General features: G+C 40.8%; 1 protein-coding gene across 2 annotated transcripts in view; it reads right to left on the bottom strand.

Moving 5' to 3' along the window:
• Window positions 1–15,919, bottom strand: part of LOC106562209 (unconventional myosin-Ie) — a 57,936-nt gene extending 42,017 nt beyond the window's left edge. For both annotated transcript variants that reach the window (XM_045689161.2, XM_045689162.2), the window contains exon 1: window positions 15,577–15,919. In XM_045689161.2, coding sequence (XP_045545117.1) covers window positions 15,577–15,579 — 3 coding nt within the window. In that variant the 5' untranslated portion in view covers window positions 15,580–15,919. The remainder of the gene's footprint in view (window positions 1–15,576) is intronic.
• Window positions 15,920–23,032: the final 7,113 nt, after the last annotated feature.

The following is a 23,032-nucleotide window of genomic DNA, read 5'->3' as shown; positions in this document are numbered from 1 at the left end:
AGCCTGCAGGGCAGGGCTAGGTAGAGCAGGGCTAGGTAGGGCAGGTAGGGCAGGGCTAGGTAGGGCAGGGCAGGACTAGGTAGGGCAGGGCAGGACTAGGTAGGGTAGGTAGGGCAGGGTAGGTAGGGCAGGGCAGGGCTAGGTAGGGTAGGGCAGGGCTAGGTAGGGTAGGGCAGGGCTAGGTAGGGTAGGGTAGGTAGGGCAGGGCTAGGTAGGGCTGGGTAGCTGGGTGCCTGTGTCCTCCCCAGGGAGAACAAACAGAGATAAGGAGAGATGTAAGCTGAGACAGGAGGAGAGGTTTCAAAAGAGAGATTCCTCCTATGTACTGAATCCATGGAAACTCATGTGAAATGTCATATTTCATGAGAATACATCTACGGTTTATAAGTCCCCCTTAAATACATGACAATGTTTATGATAAGATTCACTTCTAGCCACATAAAAATAATAATTAAATGTAATATCACATGCTATGGTATATGGTGGAACTTAGAAAGACCAAAAAAAAGCTAGATGTCGCCGTGGGTAGGCCTACTCTTAAGAACAGCCACACTCTTTTTCTTGCAGCTTGAACGTAAACAAACCATTTGCAGTAGGCTCTCATTCATACCAATGATTTTCTGTGCCACACAGTGGCTGCTATTTGTCCAGACAAGTCTCAGGTTTCAGTCACACAGCTTCCAGCTAGGAGCCCTCCTATAGGAAGAGAATTTTTGCAAATGTTCAGCACCTAAAATAGGAATTATATATTTTTGCAAAGACAATATCTCCCTGGTCTCAGTTTTTGTATGGCGGTTTGCTCTCTCTGTCAAAGAGAACATTCCGTCCTTCTTTTTCAGCTTTCCATACATTACCGGGTAGATGCTTGCCACACATAGGAGATCTAGTTCAGGGAAATCTAAGTGGGTCCCATGGCACTGCTTAACATTGCTGTGGCAACAACATTCACTCTCTAAAATCAGGTAGACCTCAATTAGCTCCTGTAAACATGGCTGATTACAAAATGCCATTGTGTGAGGTGTGACACCTGCAGGGATACCCTCCCATTCCCAACAAGTAATACCATACTGCAAAGTTCCCCAATACGCACCCCGTGGGCCAAATTCGGCCCCTGGGTGATTTTATTTGTCCCCCCCCCAAAAAAACATTTGTTGTTGGACATAAAAGACTGTACTTTTTTTTTTTTAATTACCAGGAAATCAGCTGGAAGTCATTTTAAGTTTTCCTTCGCATAAATAGAGCGGCATATATGATTTTATCCCAATGTAATCAGTTAGCAACGTGTTTTTAGAGCATAAATTACCACTCTAAAATTATGTTTTCTCAAAGAAAACCCCTATGACTGAAGGATTATACCAAATACTGCTTCTCAGCTGTGAAATCACCTGCTAGTCAGGAGCCAACCACTTCTCATAAATACAATACACCCTTAAATATCCACTGGGTATCTTGAAGATAGACCTTTAGAAGTCTTTCATGACATGGTAAAGACTCCACCCTCAGGGTCTGAGTCACCAAACTTCTTCCTGATGCAGGAGGTATCTCCTCTTGTGATAAGACTGTTGCCAGGAGGAGAGTCAATTGCCTTATAAACAGAAAAACCCTCCTCTGAATTAGTGAGGCTTTAGCCCAGAAGCAGTGATGGGTTATGGTCTGGACTAATTGGCCCATTGAAACAGATATGACAAAGGACCTCCCAGGCCTAGACAGGAGAACTCCTGAATGGGAGAAGGAGAAGAGGGAGGGCCACTCACTGGAAAACACATCAATGCAGCAGTAGTTGTTTTTACTATGTGTACCAAAACTGTCTGGGTCCTGGGCCCAGTACTGCTGTGGCATAACACGGCTGAAATGAGCCCAGATGCCACAAGTTACTGTGGGATAGGTCTGTGAAGGTCAAACACTGTTAAATGGTGTGGCTGGAGCAAAGATAGGCGGATGTATATTCTCTAAGACACGTTGAGTGCTTTCAGCGCCTGGATTTTTATCACCGCAACGGAGAGTGAGAGAGATATCTTTGACAGAGACAGAACAGGAGGGATACAGGCGGTGGTGTGACACGTCAGAAAGAAATGTGAAAGAGAACCTCGTCATAAGGGGTGTGGCTGGCTGGGTGTGTAGCAAAGCATGCTTTGTGCTTGTTCATGGTATAAATAGAATAAGGGCCCAGTTTATACATTGGATGTATGGTTCATTTTCCTCCTTTGGCTCCACCAAGTTCATTCCTCCGCTTATGAACCAGTCCTTTCAGGAGGCAAATAGATGCCTGACAGTAGAGGTTGGCCGATTATGATTTTTCAACACCGATACCGATTATTGGAGGGCCAAAAAAAGCCGATACCGATTAAAATCGGCCGATTTAGATATATAGTAATAATGACAATTACAACAATACTGAATGAACACTTATTTTAACTTAATATAAATACATAAATAAAATCTATTTAGTCTCAAATAAATAATGAAACATGCTCAATTTGGTTTAAATAATGCAGAACATAGTGTTGGAGAAGAAAGTAAAAGTGCAATATGTGCCATGTAAAAAAGCTAACGTTTAAGTTCGTTGCTCAGAACATATGAAAGCTGGTGGTTCAATATTCCCAGTTAAGAAGTTTTAGGTTGTAGTTATTATAGGAATTATGACGCGTCGACTATTTCTCTCTATACCATTTGCATTTCATATACCTTTGACTATTTTATGTTCTAATAGACACTTTAGTATTGCCAGCCTAATCTCAGGAGTTGATAGGCTTGAAGTCATAAACAGCACTGTGCTTCAAGCATTGCTAAGAGCTGCTGGCAAACACAGTAAAGTTTGAATGAATGCTTACGAGCCTGCTGCTGCCTACCACTGCTCAGTCAGACTGCTCTATCAAATATTAAATCATAGACTTAATTATAATATAATAAACACACAGAAATAAGAGCCTTAGGTCATTAATATGGTCAAATCCGAAAAACTATAATTTTCGAAAACAAAACGTTTATTCTTTCAGTGAAATACGGAACCGTTCCGTATTTATAGAACAGGTGGCAACCCTAAGTCTAAATATTGCTGTTACATTGCACAACCTTCAATGTTATGTCATAACTATGTAGAATTCTGGAAAATTAAATCGCAACGAGCCAGAGAACCCAAACTGTTGCATATACCCTGACTCTGCTTGCACTTAGCGTAAAAGTGACAATTTCCCTAGTTAATATTGCCTGCTAACAGGCAATTTATTTTAACTAAATATGCAGGTATTAAACAATATACTTCTGTGTATTGATTTTAAGAAAGGAATTGATGTTTATGGTTAGGTACATTCGTGCAACGACCGTGCTTTTTTCGCAAATGTGCTTTTGTTAAATCATCACCCGTTTGGTCGAAGTAGGCTGTGATTCGATGATAAATTAACAGGCACCGCATTGATTATACGCAATGCAGGACATGCTAGTTAACCTAGTAATATCATCAACCATGTGTAGTTAACTAGTGAAGATTGATTGTTTTTTATAAGATAAGTTTAATGCTAGCTAGCAACTTACCTTGGCTCCTTGCTGCACTCGCGAAACAGGTGGTCAGCCTGCCACGCAGGCTCCTCGTGGATTGCAATATCATCGGCCATAATCAGCGTCCAAAAATGGCGATTACCGATTGTTATGAAAACTTGAAAAATCGGCCATGCCGATTAATTCGGTCGACCTCTACCTGACGTAGTGATCAGTCCAACAAGGCAACAGCAGAGAACGCATTCATTTCACTAAGAGCACACAAAGACACATAAACCGCCTGTGTCAATAACATCAGCTGTGTGATAAGCTGTCCGACAGAGGTGAACTAAGACAAAGCGACTTCTATACAAGTCAATATTTGTTTTTTGGGCCCTGCTGCTGCTGTGTACGTATACAGAGAGGAAGCCACACTAGGTGCCAAATGTACAGTAAGTCCACTACTAGAGTGCATAAATTACAGCCTGCCATAAAACTGCCCTGCCTAAACAAAGTTTGACAGATTCATACAGATACACAACAGCTTTTAAGAGATATTAGCAGCCCACAAAAGGGAAGCATAACTGAGAAGTTAATCAAAGCCAGACATGTGGGAGCTTTATTAAATACTAGCAAGAACTCAACCTCTTTCTGCCATCTATTTTTGGCCTGAATAAAAAAATTTTTTAAAAAGGGATTATTCACCATAGTCAAACTCAAATTCAACTGGGTGCATGAAAAAAAACAGGGATGTCCTGGGAACAGTAGAGCCAGATTGGGTGATCATTTATCCTGAAATGCTAACATCTAGCATGGCTCCCAGGAAGGTAGCATCAGAGAGATTAAAGGCTGTGTGTACTCCTGATGGCATAGAAAACAGGCAGACTTATGATGCTGGCTAGAGCATCTTACTCCCAGCCACTCCGGGAAATGGGTGCTGGCTGACGACCAAGAGCAGCACAACTCCCATCTGAGCTGACGTTAAACACTCAGGAAGTCATCAACAAAGGCCTCTCCCCAGAAAGCATTCCACTCTCCCCAAGTATGGCCTAATAACCTGGCTCACCCAACAGAACACTGGTAATAACCTGGCTCACCCAACAGAACACCGGCACAGTCCTTTACTTTACACACCCATCCATTTACAGTCTGTCTGGGACTGGGTATGAGGCTGCTGTCTATCACTGTGTTTCCACACCACATGCCCAGAGAGAGCTAATATAAAATACTTAATTTTGGAATACTTTGTTTCGTCATCGACTTACTTTGTGTCTGAACAGCCCAAGCAGCTGACCAGGTCTAAAAAAGAAATGGAAAAGAGCTCAAACTCAGTCACAGACACACAGAATAGTGATCCCAAATACAGCTTCATGACTTACTGTTCTGAATATACACAATGAATCCAATGACAACATTTACATTCCACAAAGACAAATCTTAATGAATCACAATCAGCTTCACTGTGACAAAAATCACATACCAGATTTCACTGCAATCCTTTAGACACATTTCTCATAAAATGTTCTTTCAAAGGGTTTTTGCAGTAAAAATGTGAAAAGAATAAAAATGATAGATGTTGCAGTAGGCTGTCTGTAGTCCTCTCCAGCTTTGAAGGGAACAATATAACACAGTTCCAATTATTTCCAGCTGACGATCTCTTGATTCTCTGATATTAATCACACCCTTTAGATATTTTCATTGAGGGTTACAGTTGATGTTTGGTTCAGTGATATGGACAGTTAAGACATACATACATACATACATACACATACAGTACCAGTCAAAAGTTTGGACACATCTACTTATTAAAAGGGTTTCTCTTTATTTGTACTATTTTCTACGTTGTAAAATAATTGTGAAGACATCAAAAATATGAAATAACATATATGGAATCATGTAGTAACCAAAAAAAGTGTTAAACAAATCAAAATATATTTTATATTCTTCAAAGTAGCCCCCCTTTGCCTTGATGACAGCTTTGCACACTCTTGGCATTCTCTCAACCAGCTTCATGAGGATTGCTTTTCCAACGGAGTTCCCAAATATGCTGAGCACTTGTTGGCTGCTTTTCCTTCACTCTGTGGTCCAACTCATCCCAAACGATCTCAATTGGGTTGAGATCAGGTGATTGTGGAGGCCAGGTCATCTGATGCAGCACTCCATCACTCTCCTTGGTCAAATAGCCCTTAAAAACAGCCTGGAGGTGTGTTTTGGGTCATTGTCCTGTTGAAAAAGAAATGATGGTGGGACTAAGTGCAAACCAGATGGGATGGCGTATCGCTGCAGAATGCTGTGGTAGCCATGCTGGTTAATTCTAAATAAAATCACAGACAGTGTCACCAGCAAAGCACCCCCACACCATCACAACTCCTCCTCCATGCTTCACGGTGGGAACCACACATGCCGAGATAATCCGTTCACCTACTCTGTGTCTCACAAAGACACGGCGGTTGTAACCAAAATTATCACATTTGGACTCATCAGTCCAAAGGACAGATTTCCACCGGTCTAATGTCCATTTCTCGTGTTACTTGGCCTAAGCAAGTCTCTTCTTATTATTGGTGTCCTTTAGTAGTGGTTTCTTTGCAGCAATTCAACCATGTCTCCTCTGAACAGGAGATGTTGAGATGTGTCTGTTAACTCTGAAGCATTTATTTGGTCTACAATTTCTGAGGCTGGTAACACTAATGAACTCTACAGCAGAGGTAACTCTGGGTCTTCCTTTACTGTGGTGGTCCTCATGAGAGCCAGTTTCATCAAAGCACTTGATGGTTTTTGCAACTGCACTTGAAGAAACTTTCAAAGTTCTTGAAATTTCCCGGATTGACTGACCTTCATGTCTTAAAGTAAAGATGGACTGTCGTTTCTCTTTGCTTATTTGAGCTGTTCTTGCCATAATATGGACTTGGTATTTTACCAAATATGGCTATCTTCTGTATATTACCCCTACCATGTCACAACACAACTGATTGGCTCAAAACGCATTAAGAAGGAAAGAAATTCCACAAATTAACAAGGCACACCTGTTAATTTAAATGCATTCCAGGTGATTACCTCATGAAGTTCGTTGAGAGAATGCCAAGAGTGTGCAAAGCTGTCATCAAGGCCAAAATCTCAAATATAAAATATTTTGAATTGTTTAACACTTTTTTGGTTACTACATGATTCCATGTGTTATTTCATAGGTTTTGATGTCTTCACTATTATTCTACAATCTAGAAAAAAGCAAAAATAAAGAAAAACTCTGGAATGAGTAGGCGTGTCCAAATTTTTGACTGGTACTGTAGCTAATGAGATGATGGGTATTACTGGCACAATACAGTGGGAAACTGTGTGGCACAATAGTATACAATTTATGATTATAGGAAAAACATAATGAGCCATTAGACTTAATCTGAGAAGTGATGCAGGGTGAAAACAATGGTGACCTAGGGCACGTTGACAGACAGAGGGGGTTGATAACGTCTCCATGGGGCACTGCTAGAGCCCAAACACTGAATCAGAGGCCTATGATCTTTTGACATAATGCGACAGTGGGAAGGAAACAAGCTGAACAGATAAATGGAACTCAGCTCTGACAGTGCGTGACATTTTTCCATTTCCACAGCTGTCCTAACGGGTGAGAAAACACAAGCAAATATTAGTTTCTGATAGGACTTAGTTTACTATTTTGTTAGGTCAGAGCTTGCTGAACAGAGTTCCACCTCCTTAGTGTGGGAGACTGTAGACAGTGGATATCTGTTGAAAATTACAAAGGTAAAGCAACCAACCACAAAATAAGGGAAAACAGATCATGCAAATTAGGACATCTAGAGCATCTACTTGTCTCTCACTATGGTGCTACTTGTTTATTATTAAGCAATAAGGCCCGAGGGGGTGTGGTATATGGCCAATATACCATGGCTAAGGGCTGTTCTTACCCACTAAGGAACTCGGAGTGCCTGGATACAGCCCTTAGCCGTGGTTAGTTGGCCAAATACCACATACCCCCGAGGTGCCTTACTGCTGTTAGAAACTGGTTACCAATGCAGTAAATAATTTTTTTGTAATACCTGTAGTATACGGCCTAATATACCACATCTGTCAGCCAATCAGCATTCAGGGCTCGAACCACCCATTTTATAATAAGCATTATTAGTTATGCACCTGTAACCCTAAAGTGACATTAACATGCAACTGATGGTTAATATGTGCACCCAGGAAAGAGATGGATAGACCTGGGAGATGAGCTATCCTTTTACTGGAACGCAGGCATCCCCCATGGAATTCAGGGCATGTTTGTCTGTATGCTAGTGAGCAAACAGAACCCTGTCAATTCAGCTCAGATCCACAGACAAGACAGAAAATATCCAGAGGCAGACAGAAGACTCCAGCTGTGCTCAATGGGGCTGATATCACGGTAACTACTTTTGGAAAATATGAAAATTATAGTGACAAATGTTGTGAAATCTTTGTCTCACAGCATGAAATTGCCTAAAATATATGTCAAACCTACATACTTCAAGGAAAAACATGAGTTTCCATTTACTACACATGACACCTATAAAACATAGCAGCTGTTTATTTGTGGCCCAGACTAGAACAGGTGGGTATTGTCTGTGAGAGAGAAGATATCACATCAGCCTAGAAGTCTGATCAAGTGGCCTCCTCTGCATGGGACCAAAGAGCTGCCTGGCACAATCCTCCCCATCCCTCACTGGGGTAATGGGAGACATTCCTTGTGAGAACAGACTGTGCTCTCCATTGGGCTGCAGCACCAGTGAGGGTAGCCTGCTGGGCTCCCAGTCCTGTGGGTAGTGGTGCGAGAGCCAGGCTCACAAATGGTGTGCTGTACCAAGAGCTGGGCAGCAGGAAACCTGGGCGAGCCAAAAGAGAAGAGGGGAGCTGACAGTGAGCTGGCCGGGACACACAGACCCAGATCACTTTACAGAGGGGAAAATGCAGCTGGCTGTTCCTCACCTGACCACCACATTCACAGCTGGCCCAGGTTGCTGAGGGATGTGTTTCAAATAATATCAAAGGCCTGCATTAGGGAAAGGGAAATACCTAGTCAGTTGTCCAACAATGTATTCAACTAAAATGCGTATTCCACATTTAACCCAACCCCTGTGAATCAGAGAAGTGCGGGGGGCTGCCTTAAAATCGACATCCACGTCTTCGGCGCCCGTGAAACAGTGGGTTAATTGCCTTGCTCAGGGGCAGAACGACAGATTTCTACCTTGTCAGCTCGGGGATTCGATCCAGCAACCTTCCAGTTACTGGCCCACTGCCATCACTGAACCGACTGAGGAAAGCAGAAAATAAAATGATGATTTATGGAAACGTTCACTACAAAAAGGTGAGGCAGAAAATGTGTATACAATTGGATCTAAAAGGAGAATCCTCTATATTTTTGCTTGCTCCAAAACCAATAGATTGACATTATAAACAGGTGTCAATGGCCAGTTAGCAGGTGGTATTAGTTTGCACAAAGGTAACATTTACTTGTCAGTGAAGAACAATGGGGTTTTGGTTTGGAGAACAAACTGCCACCATGATCAACTGCTGAGGAATACTAAGTAAGTGCCAAACAGAGGAAGTTGCTGTGTTAATGGTATCATGAATGGTCACCATGAAGCGGTATCCTCTAATGTGATGCACTTTAAAAGACATGGCAGGATGTGGCATCACATCAGACAGCATATCTGTTTGAAGACAGGTCAACAGCAGCTCTTTATAAAACGAATGAAAATGTTAAACTTTCAATAAAAAGCTCAATTAAAGAAATGCTCATTTTAGCCAGTTTTATGTTTTTAATTCGTTCCTTTTAACTTTTCATTTTGCACAAACAAACCACAAGGGGTTACAACTAATGAGTAAATATCATTCAGAGGAGCTTCTGTGAGAACATTGTCAGAATAGTAAGGCTAAGACAAGCGTTTAACATCCATTAATAAATCTGATTCTTGATCCAGTCTGATTCTGCCATCTGTTCTGAAAGTCAGTGAGTCGGAACTTAGAACCTGTGTGATGGCTTACGGAACGCCACGAACATGAAGATGGAGCTTTGTAACAAAGACCAATATGCGTGGGATTGATAAAGAGGAGAGTGTAGGTTAACTGGATCTCTGTGAACAAATTGAACAAGTTCCCCAGAAGAGGGGCTCGAATTCCTGCAAAAATCTTTTCAGTATTGCAGGGTGGGAAAATGGAGCACAGGCTTTGAAATGGAGCGATGTTAATGAGCATTCACCTCCCTGCAGGAAAAGCTGATAAAAACCATGTGCTGTCATACTGACCTAGTATTCAGCATCTGGCAGAGTTGGGCCTGTGAGTGATGCTACTGTCTGGTGCTCCAGACAGTCAGAGTGACAGACTGCTTCTCTCCACACAAGCCAAATATTAGAGTTCCCTCAATGTGGCCCCAAAAAGCCTTTAAAAAAGGTAGAGTTTTGCACTGAGTAACTGCAGTGTGTTTCACATTGGTGCATTACATTCATTCTTTATCTCTGACATCAGACTAAAGAGAGGAGAATATCTGGGGAAGGTTTATTATTTGACAGAAAGTCTTTATGACGAGCCAGCTTCTGACACATCCAGATGACGTTGTACGCAAAACAGCTACCTACTTTTGGAGCAAACCTGGAAAAACAATTGCTCCTTTCATGTCCAATTGTTCCAGTGCTGCAAAATGTTAAGATGCAAGATGTATTAAATGTATTCCACCTGGTTCAATGAAAGGATACATTCAGTTGTGTCCAACAGTTTCATATTGTTTTGAATTCAACCTTTCCATTCTCTGCTTACTGAATATTATGCTCAATAAACCTGTCGCTGATGAAGGGATCTGTATATAGAGCACATATGTTCTACTGTCATTAAAGCTACCTCACCAGAAGGAAACCAGTCCATTTTCTTCTGGTCATTCAGCATGCAATTCAGCACCCATGCCAGGGAACCGCCCACAAGCGCTAGTGTAAATAAGAATATCTCCAACTTCAGCAGATCTAGGGGACTTGGGTTCACCGCAGCATATTACCTCTGAAGTGAGTCAGATTGTGCCTCAAGGCTAAAAGTTGTCGAATGCTGGCTCATCTAGATGTGTGCACAGCATGCTAAATCTATCTATCCTCATATTTGGGTTTATTCGTTGGAATCTACTACAGAAGGATGAAGATAATGTTTTTAAAACCATCATGAGCCTACAGAGAGGGGGTCATCCAGTCATCAAGCAATGTAAATGCATGCATTTTATGGTACCTCATACAGGAGGACAATGGGTAAACCATTTGAATTCAATCAATTTTGACAGGACCTCTTTTGATTTGAACTTAACCTTCCATAGATATTTGCCCATTATAGAAATGGTCAGAAAGAGAAAGAGTGCTTCAAAAGATAAAGGTGCTCAAAGTTGATATTTTTTGCATACCCCACCATACTATTAGATATCCATGTCTTCATCACTGGAAATTATACAGTTGAAATTTATATAATTTAAAAGCTTGCAAACAGGGTTGTCAAACTGTTTAATAATTTCATTTTTTATGTGTTGTGCCCGCCATCGGTTGAGACACAACATGCTCTTGAATACAGGGTGGGTGTCATGTTTTGGCTAATAAACGTACTAAAATGGGAAAACTTTTTTTTTTTTAATTACTTTCAAATGGTATCACAAAGATGGTTGGAGGTCCACAAATCAGACTACGTTGACTTAAAATGGTAATATCTGTTTTAAATTGTACTATCAATCCTCCATAGGAAACCTATTGAAATTTGAAATCATAGAATAGAGATTACCATTTAAGTTGACATTGGATGGTGCGTGGACCGGCGGTCCTCTTTGTGGTAGTAATTAGAAGTAAAAATTTTAATTCAAATTTCAACGGTGTACCAGTTAAATTGTAATTGTCTTAAGGGATAAGATTGATATTTCCATGATTTCCATAATCGGGCACAACACAAAAAATATCAGATGATGTAGGGTCTAAGAAATTATCAAATAGTTTGACAACCCCGTTCGTACGTTTTAAATTATATCAAACTAAACCATTTATCTTTTCCAGTGATGAAGACATGGATGTCACATGGTATGGTGGGGTATGGAAAATGGGTCAAATCTGAGCACCTCTATCACCCGAATGTTTTGTCATTCAGGTCCAAAAAGTAACTTTCTGACCACTTCTTCCATGGGCAAACATGTATGGAAAGTTTTGTTTAAATCAAAAGGGATACTGTCAAAAAGTGATTGAATTCATATGGATTTACCCCAATGGAAGATCACGTAAAATAGTTATATTGGAACTCCTGTAATTGTAACATTGTTCTAATACAGTGCATTCGAAGTTGACCTCAGGTGCATTCTGTTTCCATTGATCTTCCTTGAGATGTTTCTACAACTTGATTGGAGTCCACCTGTGGTAAATTAAATTGATTGGACATGATTTATAAAAAGGCACACACCTGTCTATATAAAGGTCCCACAGTTGACAGTGCATGTCTGAGCAAAAACCAAGCCATGAGGTCGAAGGAATTGTCCTTAGAGCTCCAAAATAGGATTATGTTGAGGCAAAGATCTGGGGAAGGGTACCAAAAAATGTCTGCAGCATTGGATGTCCAAGAACACAGTGGCCTATATCATTCTTAAATGGAAGATGTTTGGAACCACCAAGTCTCTTCCTAGAGCTGAACGCCCGGCCAAACTGAGCAATCGGGGGAGAAGGGCCTTGGTCAGGGAGGTGACCAAGAACTCGATGGTCAATTTGACAGAGCTCCAGAGTTCCTCTGTGGAGATGGGAGAACCTTCCAGAAGGACAACCATCTCTGCAGCACTCCACCAACCAGGCCTTTATGGTAGAGTGGCCAGACGGAAACCACTCCTCAGTAAAAAGCACATGAAGGCCACCTGGAGTTTGCCAAAAGGCACCTAAAGACTCTCAGACCATGAGAAATAAGATTCTCTGGTCTGATGAAACCAAGATTGAACTCTTTGGCCTGAATGAAAAGCGTCACATCTGGAGGAAACCTGGCACCATCCCAATGGTGAAGCATGGTGGTGGCAGCATCATGCTGTGGGGATGTTTCTCAGCGACAGGGCCTGGGAAACTAGTCAGGATCGAGGGAAAGATGAATGGATCAAAGTAGAGAGATCCTTGATGAAAACCTGCTCCAGAGCGCTCAGGACCTCAGACTGGGGCAAAGGTTCACCTTCCAACAGGACAACAACCCTAAGCACACAGCCAAAACAACACAGGAGTGGCTAAAGGTCTCAATGTCCTCGAGTAGCCCAGCCAGAGCTCGGACTTGAACATCTCTGGAGAGACCTGATAAAGTCTGTGCAGCGACACTCCCCATCCAACCTGACAGAGCTTGAGAGGATCTGCAGAGAAGAATGTGAGGAACTCCCCAAATACATGTGTGCCAAGCTTGTAGCGTTATACCCAAGAAGACTCGAGGCTGTAATCACTGCCAAAGGTGCTTCAACAAAGTCCTGAGTAAAGGGTCTGAATACTTATGTAAATGTGATCTGGTTTTTTTTGTATACATTTTCAAAATGTTCTAAAAACCTGTTTTTGCTTTGTCATTGTGGGGTATTGTGTGTAGATTGTTGAGGGAAAGAAAACAATTTAATCAATAAGCCTGTAACGTAATAAAATGTGGAAAAAGTCAATGGGTCTGAATACTTTCCCGAATGCACTGTATAACTTTACGTTTTCAGCTCGACTGTTAGCCAAGGTACAGAACTCAGTTACGTGGTACTGAGGGTTTGTTCCTTGGATTCCCTTGTGGGAAACCAGATCTACAGGCTCCATACACTGAGCACTGGGAGCAGAGCAGACTGCATAACAGGGTTGACCTGTTCTAGAGAGACAACACGTGCGATATGGACCTTCCTAACACCTTCCTAATGTTTTGTACACTGTGTATATACTGTCATTACCAACCCTGCCCTATGTCCATATCCCACGTGTTGTCTCTCTAGAACAGGTCAACCCTGTTATGCAGTCTGCTCTGCTCCCAGTGCTCAGTGTATAGCCTGTAGATCTGGTTTCCCACAAGGAACAAACCCTCAGTACCACGTAACTGAGCTCTGTACCCCTCCCCCCTCCCGTTTTGCCCTCAGAACAGCCTCAATTCACCGGGGCATGGACTTCAAAGTGTCGAAAGCATTCCACAGGGATGCTGGCCCATATTGACTCCAATATTTCCCACAGTTGTGTCAAGTTGGCTGGATGTCCTTTTGGTGGTGGACCATTCTTGATACACACGGGAAACTGTTGATTGTGAAGAACCCAGCAGCGTTGCAGTTCTTGACACACTCAAACCGGTGCGCCTGGCACCTACTGACATACTCTGTTCAAAGGCACTTAAATCTTTTGTCTTTCCCATTCACTTTCTGAATTGCACACATACACAATCCATGTCTTAGTTGTCTCAAGGCTTAAAAATCCTTCTTTAACCTGTCTTCTCACCTTCATATAAACTGATTTAAGTGGATTTAACAAGTGACATCAATAAGGGATCATAGCTTTCACCTGGATTCGACTGGTCAGTCTATGTCATGGAAAGAGCAGGTGTTCCTAATGTTTTGTACACTCAGTGTACAGTACATGACATTACAAGTCAAGCAAAGTCATTCAGTGGATTTGGGCAATTCAAGCAGAACAAATGATTAAAAAAGAAGATTTCTCCTTTAATTAAATCAAAATACTGCAGTTGACTTGTTGGATTCAATAAACAGTACTTTAGCTGATACCCACAGTGGGATATCTGCCACAATGGCAATGGCCTCATGAACTGTGATCTAAACACAAAGGAAGAGGCCACGCAACAGGGACAACTTTCTCCATAACTCTCACCGGTACGCTTAAACTGCTGGGATGACATTCAGTAAGCAGGAGAAACCGGTCTCCATGTGGATAACACACAGGCTGCTCTCTGTCTCCTCTTCCATGACCAACCTGTTTTATTCAAAGTAGGGCCGGGCCAACACTGTACCTAGGAAGTGGGAGCTGCATGTGACTGTCCGTCAGTATAGGTGGTTGCTATAGGGACTGTATCTGCAGGCCACCTTTCTTTTACAACACCCCCCCAGATGTATACTTTTATGGTAAGTGAGATGAAAGTTGTTGAGTAGACAACAATTAAAAATGATAAGTTTTTTTTCCATTATGCAATATTGGCTTAGTTGTGAGCAGTGTGACCCAGCTGTATCAGAGAGAGTAAACAAACAAGTTTAACAACAAACAGGGCAGACTGTTTCCACAGGGCCCTCTAGATCTCAAGAGATCCAATTTTCATCTTTAGCATGTCTCACTAAGGCTTTGGTATCAGATACACACTGTTGTCCAAAACATTTTATATATACACACACAATCCTGCTCAGAGAGGGAGGGCAAGAGAGAGTGTGAGAGAGAACTTTTATCACAAACATATGGTAGGTAGGTTACTACTCAAATAGGAGAGGAAAAATAGTGGATTGGATTGTTGTTGCATTCTTATCAACATTCCATACAACCTGCTAGGTCGGATTGAGACTAGAAGAGGCATTTAGTCCACGTTGTTCTTTGAATTTAACTTTACACTGTAGCAAAACAAAACCTAATGATTTCAATTCCTGTCTACTTAAATATATAACTCCGTGAAATAGGCACTCATACATCTCGCTATGTTATTATTCTCTATGACAATTAATACCATAAAGGCTATTGGTTGCAAAAATAGGCAACTTCACATTAGCCTGTCAAAATGATCCTTGCAGCACCTCAGTAGACTATGACTCATGACGAGATTACCTTGTTGAACGACTAGTTAAACATTTCTTAAAATATTCTGGTGACAATTTACAGGATGCAATTTCAACCTTATTTTACAATTTAGACAAATGATATACCCTTGCATTTAACATTTAATCTGTGAAATAGAAATATGCTGATTTTGCGATTTATAAAAATGTTGACATGATATTTAACGTCATAGTGTCACGAATCCATCAGACCTCCATATATTTAAAAATCTATAAAGAACTTTCACGTCCCTTTCAAGAAGAGACATTATCGTGTTCCTTCATATCCATATGACATGTTATCCAGAAGAAAATGGTCTGTAAAAGCTAAGTTATCTTACCATTCTCTCTCCTTCCCCAGACAGTTACAATGTATCCTTGTATTCCGTATTGAACAGGGGCTATCTCAGTAGTCGTCTATTACTAAAAAATTTAAAACGTTGTTTTTGCAGTTGGCCAGCTAAGAAAACAAACAAGACAAAGTCAAAATAAACAATAGGATCGCAGACGCCTTCCAAGCAGGAACGCACAGATTCTCCTCAGGACCAGCTTCTTCTGTCCATTCTGTAGCTATAGTCTAAACATAAATCGACATAGGAACTGAACTCGGGCTCCCGAATGCTGCTGTTGTATGTTTGAGCGGTGAAGTTAAACTTCGAGGCTGGTAGCTGACTGAACAGCCTTACCAAACAATCCATAAATGGAAAATTCGTCTTTAGCCCTCAGCCAATAGGAGAGGGGTCTGGATCCGTCACTCCAGAGGGAATCACACCAGATGATTTTGGGTACGTTGGAGAACGCATTTGCTGTGGCTAAAAATTGTAGCGCAATCAAATCAGACAAAGAAGAGTTTTGAATTGAATAAGAATTTATTCTGAAAGAGGACCATATTGTACAAGCATTATACACGGTATGATACATTTAGATCACTCATGGGATAGCTTTTACAAGTTTTTCTTTCCTTCTAAATTGAGCAGAAAAAGTTTCCTGTTCCTTTGATATTGCCATTCTGTTTATTTTTTATCCTGAAAAACTCCCCATTCTTTAACGATTAAAAGCATACTCATAACATCATGTAGCCACCACTATGCTTGAAAATGTGGAGAGTGGTACAATTGAGGACAAAAAGTTATTTGCTTGGCCAAATTTTTTGCAGTATTACTTTAGAGCCTTGTTGCAAACAGGATGCATGTTTTGGAATATAACAAGCTTCCTTCTTTTCACTCTGTCTATTAGGTTAGTATTGTGAAGTAACTACAATGTTGTTGATCCATCCTCAGTTTTCTCCTATCACAGCCATTAAACTCTGTAACTGTTTTAAAGTCACCATTGGCCTCATGGTGAAATGCCTGAGCGGCTTCCTTTCTCTCCAGCAACTGAGTTATGAAGGACGCTTGTATCTTTGTAGTGACTGTGTGTATTGTTACACCATCCAAAGTGTAATTAATAACTTCACCATGCTCAATGGGATATTCAGTTACTTTTTTTGTACCCATTTACCAATAGGTTCCCTTCTTTGTGATGGAATTGGAAAACCTCCCTGGTCTTTGGTGGTTGAATCTGTGTTTGAAATTCCCTGCATGACTGAGGGACCTTACAGGTAAGAAATGAGGTAGTCATAAAAAAACATGTTAAACACTATTATTGCACACAGAGTGAGTCCATGCAACTTATTGTGTGATTTGTTAAGCACATTTCTACTCCTGAACTTCTTTAGGTTTGCCATAACAAAGGGGTTGAATACTTATTGACTCAAGATTTGTAATTCATTTGTAAAAATGTCAAAAAACATAATTCCACTTTGACATTATGGGGTATTGAGTTTAGGTCAGTGACCAAAAAATCTCAATTTTATCCATTTTAAATCCAGGCAGTAACACGACAAAATGTGGAAAAAGTCAAGGGGTCTGAAGGCACTGTAAGTAACATAACCCAAATAATAATCATGTGAATGAACGTTAGAATGACATTTAATGAGTTTCATGTGACAGATAAAACAACTGTGTGAACACAAATAACTGGAGCAGTGGGATGAAGACAAAGCACACATTTTTCACTGTGTCAAATATAGAAAGAGTTCACCAAATGAATTTATTCCATTGTAAGTATTGAATATAAACCATTATATAGGGTGCGTTTACACAGGCATCTCAATTCTGATATTTTTCCACTAATTGTTCTTTTAACCAATCACATCAGACCTTTTCACATCAGCACCAATTCAGAGCTAATCTCAAAATATCAGAATTGGGCTTCCTGGGTAAATGCAGTCTAACATGGTGGACCTGTTGAGTTGGTGAACATAGCCTTTTGCCTTGTCAGTGCCAGGTGTGGGAGATTAACTGTAATTAAGGGAATGGCCTTCAGTATATAACCTGGCTGTTATCTGTGGCAGATTCCCATTACCATGAGAAGGTTGGAGTGCACAGGGAAGATGGGATTGTCCAAATTCAGAAGGGGTGCTGCTCATTTCGAATCCCACCGTACCTTCTCCACTATGCAATCTGGTTTCTGAGCTGGTCATGTGTGCACCTCAGCCACGCTCAAGGTCCTAAATGACATCATAACTGCCATCGATAAGAGACATTACTGTGCAGCCGTATTCATCGACCTGGCCAAGGCTTTCGACTCTGTCAATCACCGCATTCTTATCGTCAGACTCAATAGCCTTGGTTTCTGAAATGACTGCCTCGCCTGGTTCACCAACTACTTCTCAGACAGAGTTCAGTCTGTCAAATCGGAGGGCCTGTTGTCCGGACCTCTGGCAGTCTCTATGGGGGTGCCACAGGGTTCAATTCTCAGGGCGACTCTTTTCTCTGTATACATCAATGATGTCGCTCTTGCTGCTGGTGATTCTCTGATCCACCTCTATGCAGACGACACCATTCTGTATACATCTGGCACTTCTTTGGACACTGTGTTAAGTAACCTCCAAATGAGCTTCAATGCCATACAACACTCCTTCCGTGGCCTCCAACTGCTCTTAAATGCAAGTAAAACTAAATGCATGCTCTTCAACCGATCGCTGCCCACCCATCTAGCATCACTACTCTGGAGGGTTCTGACTTAGAATATGTGGACAACTACAAATATCTAGGTATCTGGTTAGACTGTAAACTCTCCTTCCAGACTCACATTAAGCATCTCCAATCCAAAATTAAATCTAGAATCGACTTCCTATTTCGCAACAAAGCATCCTTCACTCATGCTGCCAAACATACCCTCGTAAAACTGACTATCCTACCGATCCTGGACTTCAGCGATGTCATTTACAAAATAGCCTCCAACACTCTACTCAGCAAATTGGTTGTAGTCTATCACAGTGCCATCCGTTTTGTCACCAAAGCTCCATATACTACCCACCACTGCGACTTCTATGCTCTCGTTGACTGGCGCTCGCTTCATAATCGTCGCCAAACCCACTGGCTCCAGGTCATCTATAAGTCTTTGCTAGGTAAAGCCCCGCCTTATCTCAGCTCAATGGTCACCATAGCAGCACCCACCTGTAGCACGTGCTCCAGAAGGTATATTTCACTGTTCACCCCCAAAGCCAATTCCTCCTTTGGCCGCCTTTCCTTCCAGTTCTCTGCTGCCAATGACTGGAACGAACTGCAAAAATCCCTGAAGCTGGAGACTCATATCTCCCTCGCTAACTTTAAGCATCAGCTGTCAGAGCAGCTTACAGATCATTGCACCTGTACATAGCCCATCTGTAAATCAGCCCACCCAACTACCTCATCCCCATATTGTTATTTCTTTTTTTGCTCCTTTGCACCCCAGTATCTCTACTTACTTGCACATTCATCTTCTGCACATCTATCACTCCAGTGTTTAATTTCTAAATTGTAATTATTTCGCCACTACGGCCAATTTATTGCCTTACCTCCCTAATCTTACTTCATTTGCACACACTGTATATAGACTTCTCTATTGTGTTATTGACTGCATGTTTGTTTATTCCATGTGTAACTCTGTGTTGTTGTTTGTGTCGCACTGCTTTGCTTTGTCTTGGCCAGGTCGCAGTTGTAAATGAGAACTTGTTCTCAACTAGCCTACCTGGTTAATTAAAGGTGAAATAAAATACATAATTAAGTGTGGTTATGGCAAGGTTGCCTGCGTGCTAGTTGGACCTGCTCTCCTTCTCCCTGGGCATGCCCCTCTGAGGTGTTATTTTGCCAGGTAAATTGACTGAGAACACATTCTCATTTACAGCAACAACCTGGGGAACAGTTACGGGGAGAGGAGGGGGGGATGAAGGAACCAATTCTAAGCTTGGGATGACTAGGTGACCGGGATGGTATGAGGGCCAGATTGAGAATTTAGCCAGGACACCGGGGTTAACACCACTACTCTTACGATAAGTGCCATGGGATTTTTAGTTACCACAGAATCAGGACACCCGCTTAACCTTTAACGTCCCATCCGAAAGACGGCACCCTACATAGGGCATTGTCCCAAATCACTGCTCTGGGGCATTGGGATATTTATTAATAAAAACATATAGACTAGAGGAAAGGGTGTTTCCTACTGGCCCTCCAACACCACTTCCAGCAGCATCTGGTCTCCCATCCAGGACCAACTCTGTTTAGCAGCAGAAGCAAGCCAGCAGTGGGATGCAGGATGGTATGCTGCTGGCGTAATATTGATCAGATCTGTGGGTGTCATGGCTCAGGCCTTTATTGAATTGTGGATTTAAAATGTTGTCTTGTTTTTCTTGTCCCTGGTCATATGATTGCACACAGTTTCTCACAGCCACATTTCTAATGTAATTTGGTTGATGGATATTTGTAAAGCTTTTGCAAGTCCACTCCGTGTCTGCTCATCTACGGTCAGCAATGTGGGAAGTGAGGTGAGGCGGCAGGTAGCCTAACAATTAAAAGCATCAGATTTGACTCCCTGAGCCGACTGTGAACAATCTGTTGATGGGCCCTTATTGGTCCTGTGAACAATCTGTTGATGTGCCCTTATTGGTCCTGTGAACAATCTGTTGATGGGCCCTTATTGGTCCTGTAAGTCGCTCTGGATAAGGGTGTCTGCTAAATTTCTAAAATGTAAATGAGGGTGCAGGGAGGGGTGTGGTCAGACTGCTCGCTCTGTAACCTGTCCGACAGGCTTAACAATGGAATGCAGGCTGCCCATGACATTAGCTGTTTTTGAGAGGATCAAAACTGCAGTGTATTATGGGTAAATTGTAACTGACTGATATATAAATAAGTAGTTATTTATAATGCACAGTGATTTATAGATCAGGCAGTTGCCTGCAGTCGTTTTGATTCTCTCAAACATGGCCAATCTGTAACAGGTCATACTGCATTTCCAACATCCTTGTCAGACACGTGTGCGTGTCAAAAACCTGTAGAACCTCATTGGTGAAAGACAACAATCGCTGATGAAGAGCAAAGATTATGGATATACTAACAAGAAACATGTCTCTTCGCCCCAACTATGGGAGTCAATGTCCACAAAGCAGCTCGGTGGGCTGTTTAGCTCCCGCCTATCCTTTCTTTGGATTGGTGGATACATCTCATTATGTAATATATTTTTTTTAAATATTCGATGAGTGTTGTTGACGTCAACCACCTGTATTTCAATAGGGACACTGCTGGCCTCATACCACTTCTGTGGGACATCAAAGATATTGTTGTTAAAAACAAGTCTGTTCTTTCCTAAGTGGTTTGAAAGAAACAGTATATTTGTGTTTGATTTATTTGATAAAGAAGGAAATATACTCTCTTATAGAAAGTTCTTAAACATATAACTTTCCAATACATTATAAAGAATGTAATTCTATATGCAAAGCAATACCTTCAGGACTTACTCAATTATTGAAATCTAATTTGTGTTTTGGAGAACGTGTCAAGACAGAGGCACAATTTATGTTAGAAGGTTGCCCCCTGCTGGATAAGAAATGTAATAATACATTAATAAAATAACTTTTTAACTCAAAGAACAATATCTTTCTTAGAGGGAAATTCTTCTGGAATGCATATATTACTGAAATTTAATGGAAGAAAGCTTTGTTGCTCCGTCACAAATTTTGTATATCAAATAAAGTAAAAGAAATTCACTTTAAAATCTTGCACAAAATATACCCTTGCAATAACTTGTCTAAATTCATGGACTTAGAGGTCATTTGCCTTTTCTGTGATAAAGAAGGGGAATCTATAATACACATGTTTTATGAGCGTGACTCTGTGAAGTTATTTTGGAGCGAGTGAGTTAATTATTTACATTTTTCATTTCATCAATAGACCAATGTATTTACAATGAAAGATGTAATATGTTATTATTTAAATGAAAACAAAACTACTGAATTAGTCTCTAATTTCCTCATTCTCTCTGTTAAATTTTATATACACAGAAACAAATATTTTAAATCTGTCCCAAAATGCTAATATTTTTTACTTGAAATCCAATATTTAATAACATTTTATTTTAGGTACTTTTGAAAGTCAATTCTTGTGATTTAAATTTTTTTACTTTTAATGTTATTTTATGTTTAATCACAGAAAATATACGTGTAGTGATGTCCTATGTTTGTATTATATTGTAATTTAAAATGTAATAATAATAAATATATATATATATATATATATATATATATATATATATTATACAACAAAAAAACATACTAGCCTCATACCGACAACTGATATTGTTTTTTCTCAAAGTTGCCGGGATGTCACGTCCTACTCAATAGTACACTCGTAACAACATTACGAAACTTCCATTCGATCGAAAAAACCGCACGTAGCAAATAAGCCATACATTTTTTGTTGTCAATTCGACACATTGACCTCCACAAAAACGCATTGCTTGGTGGACGAAACAACAAAAAGCGTCACCCGTTGGTGGGAGACTGATTTTCCGTAGTTGGGTCCTTCTGAAGAGCTAGGTGCATGGCAATGACAGGGAAAAAAGGTAAGTAGCGCCATCTGCAGGGGAAAAGTTTGAAGCACAAACTTTGGCCAGAGAAATTTGAGGCTGCAAAATGATCGGGGAACGGGGGATTTAGAGATATCCTTATTGTTACATATTTACTTTGAGAATATTTGGAATCAGGACTGTCGTATCCAAAGACACATGTTTTAGTCTTATCTACAGTACATTGTCTTATCTACAGTACATTGCATGGAATAGTATATATTTACATAATGGGAATTGTCCTATGCTGATCATTAATGGACAGAATGTCGAGACTTACATGATTAACTCTTAACTCTTAAAATAAGATTACATTTTTTTACTAAATGTATAGTACAACTAATCAGCGAAATAGTTTACTTCTTTTAACTATACCAGTCACATGACCTACTCACACCACACACCTCTGGTCATTCTGTCTTCCTGTCACAGGCAGCTCTATTTCCTCATTCTGTAAATCAAGAACTTGTAAGTGCAACAGCCATGGATGTGTTAAGTTGTGTTAAGTATCATCATGCTGATGATTATCTTGGGGAAATGTCAAGATAGGCAATTATTTTCACAAGCTAGTCAAACTTCAATGATTGGGTTTGTGGATACAATCAAGGAGCCTGATTACATTTACAGTAGGTAACTTTGGAAACCTTATTTTCTCAAAGAGAAAACGTATCTAATGTATCAAGAAGACAAAGAAGTAGAGATACCACTGCAATGTGAAGAGGGTCTTGGGCAAATTGAACTGAGTCAAGACAACACAGTCGATTAACTACACTTCTGATGTCAATGAGAAGGAATGTGATGGCTTTAAGGGCAAAACACCAAGTACCAAATCATATATCACATTTAAAAAAGTGCATTATTTGCATGTGTTCG

The sequence above is a fragment of the Salmo salar genome, chromosome 11, assembly GCF_965601325.2.
Source record: "Salmo salar chromosome 11, fSalSal1, whole genome shotgun sequence".
Classification (NCBI taxonomy): domain Eukaryota; kingdom Metazoa; phylum Chordata; class Actinopteri; order Salmoniformes; family Salmonidae; genus Salmo; species Salmo salar.
The sequence above is the reverse complement of the archived record's forward strand: the minus strand, read 5'-3'. Positions and strand labels throughout refer to the sequence as shown.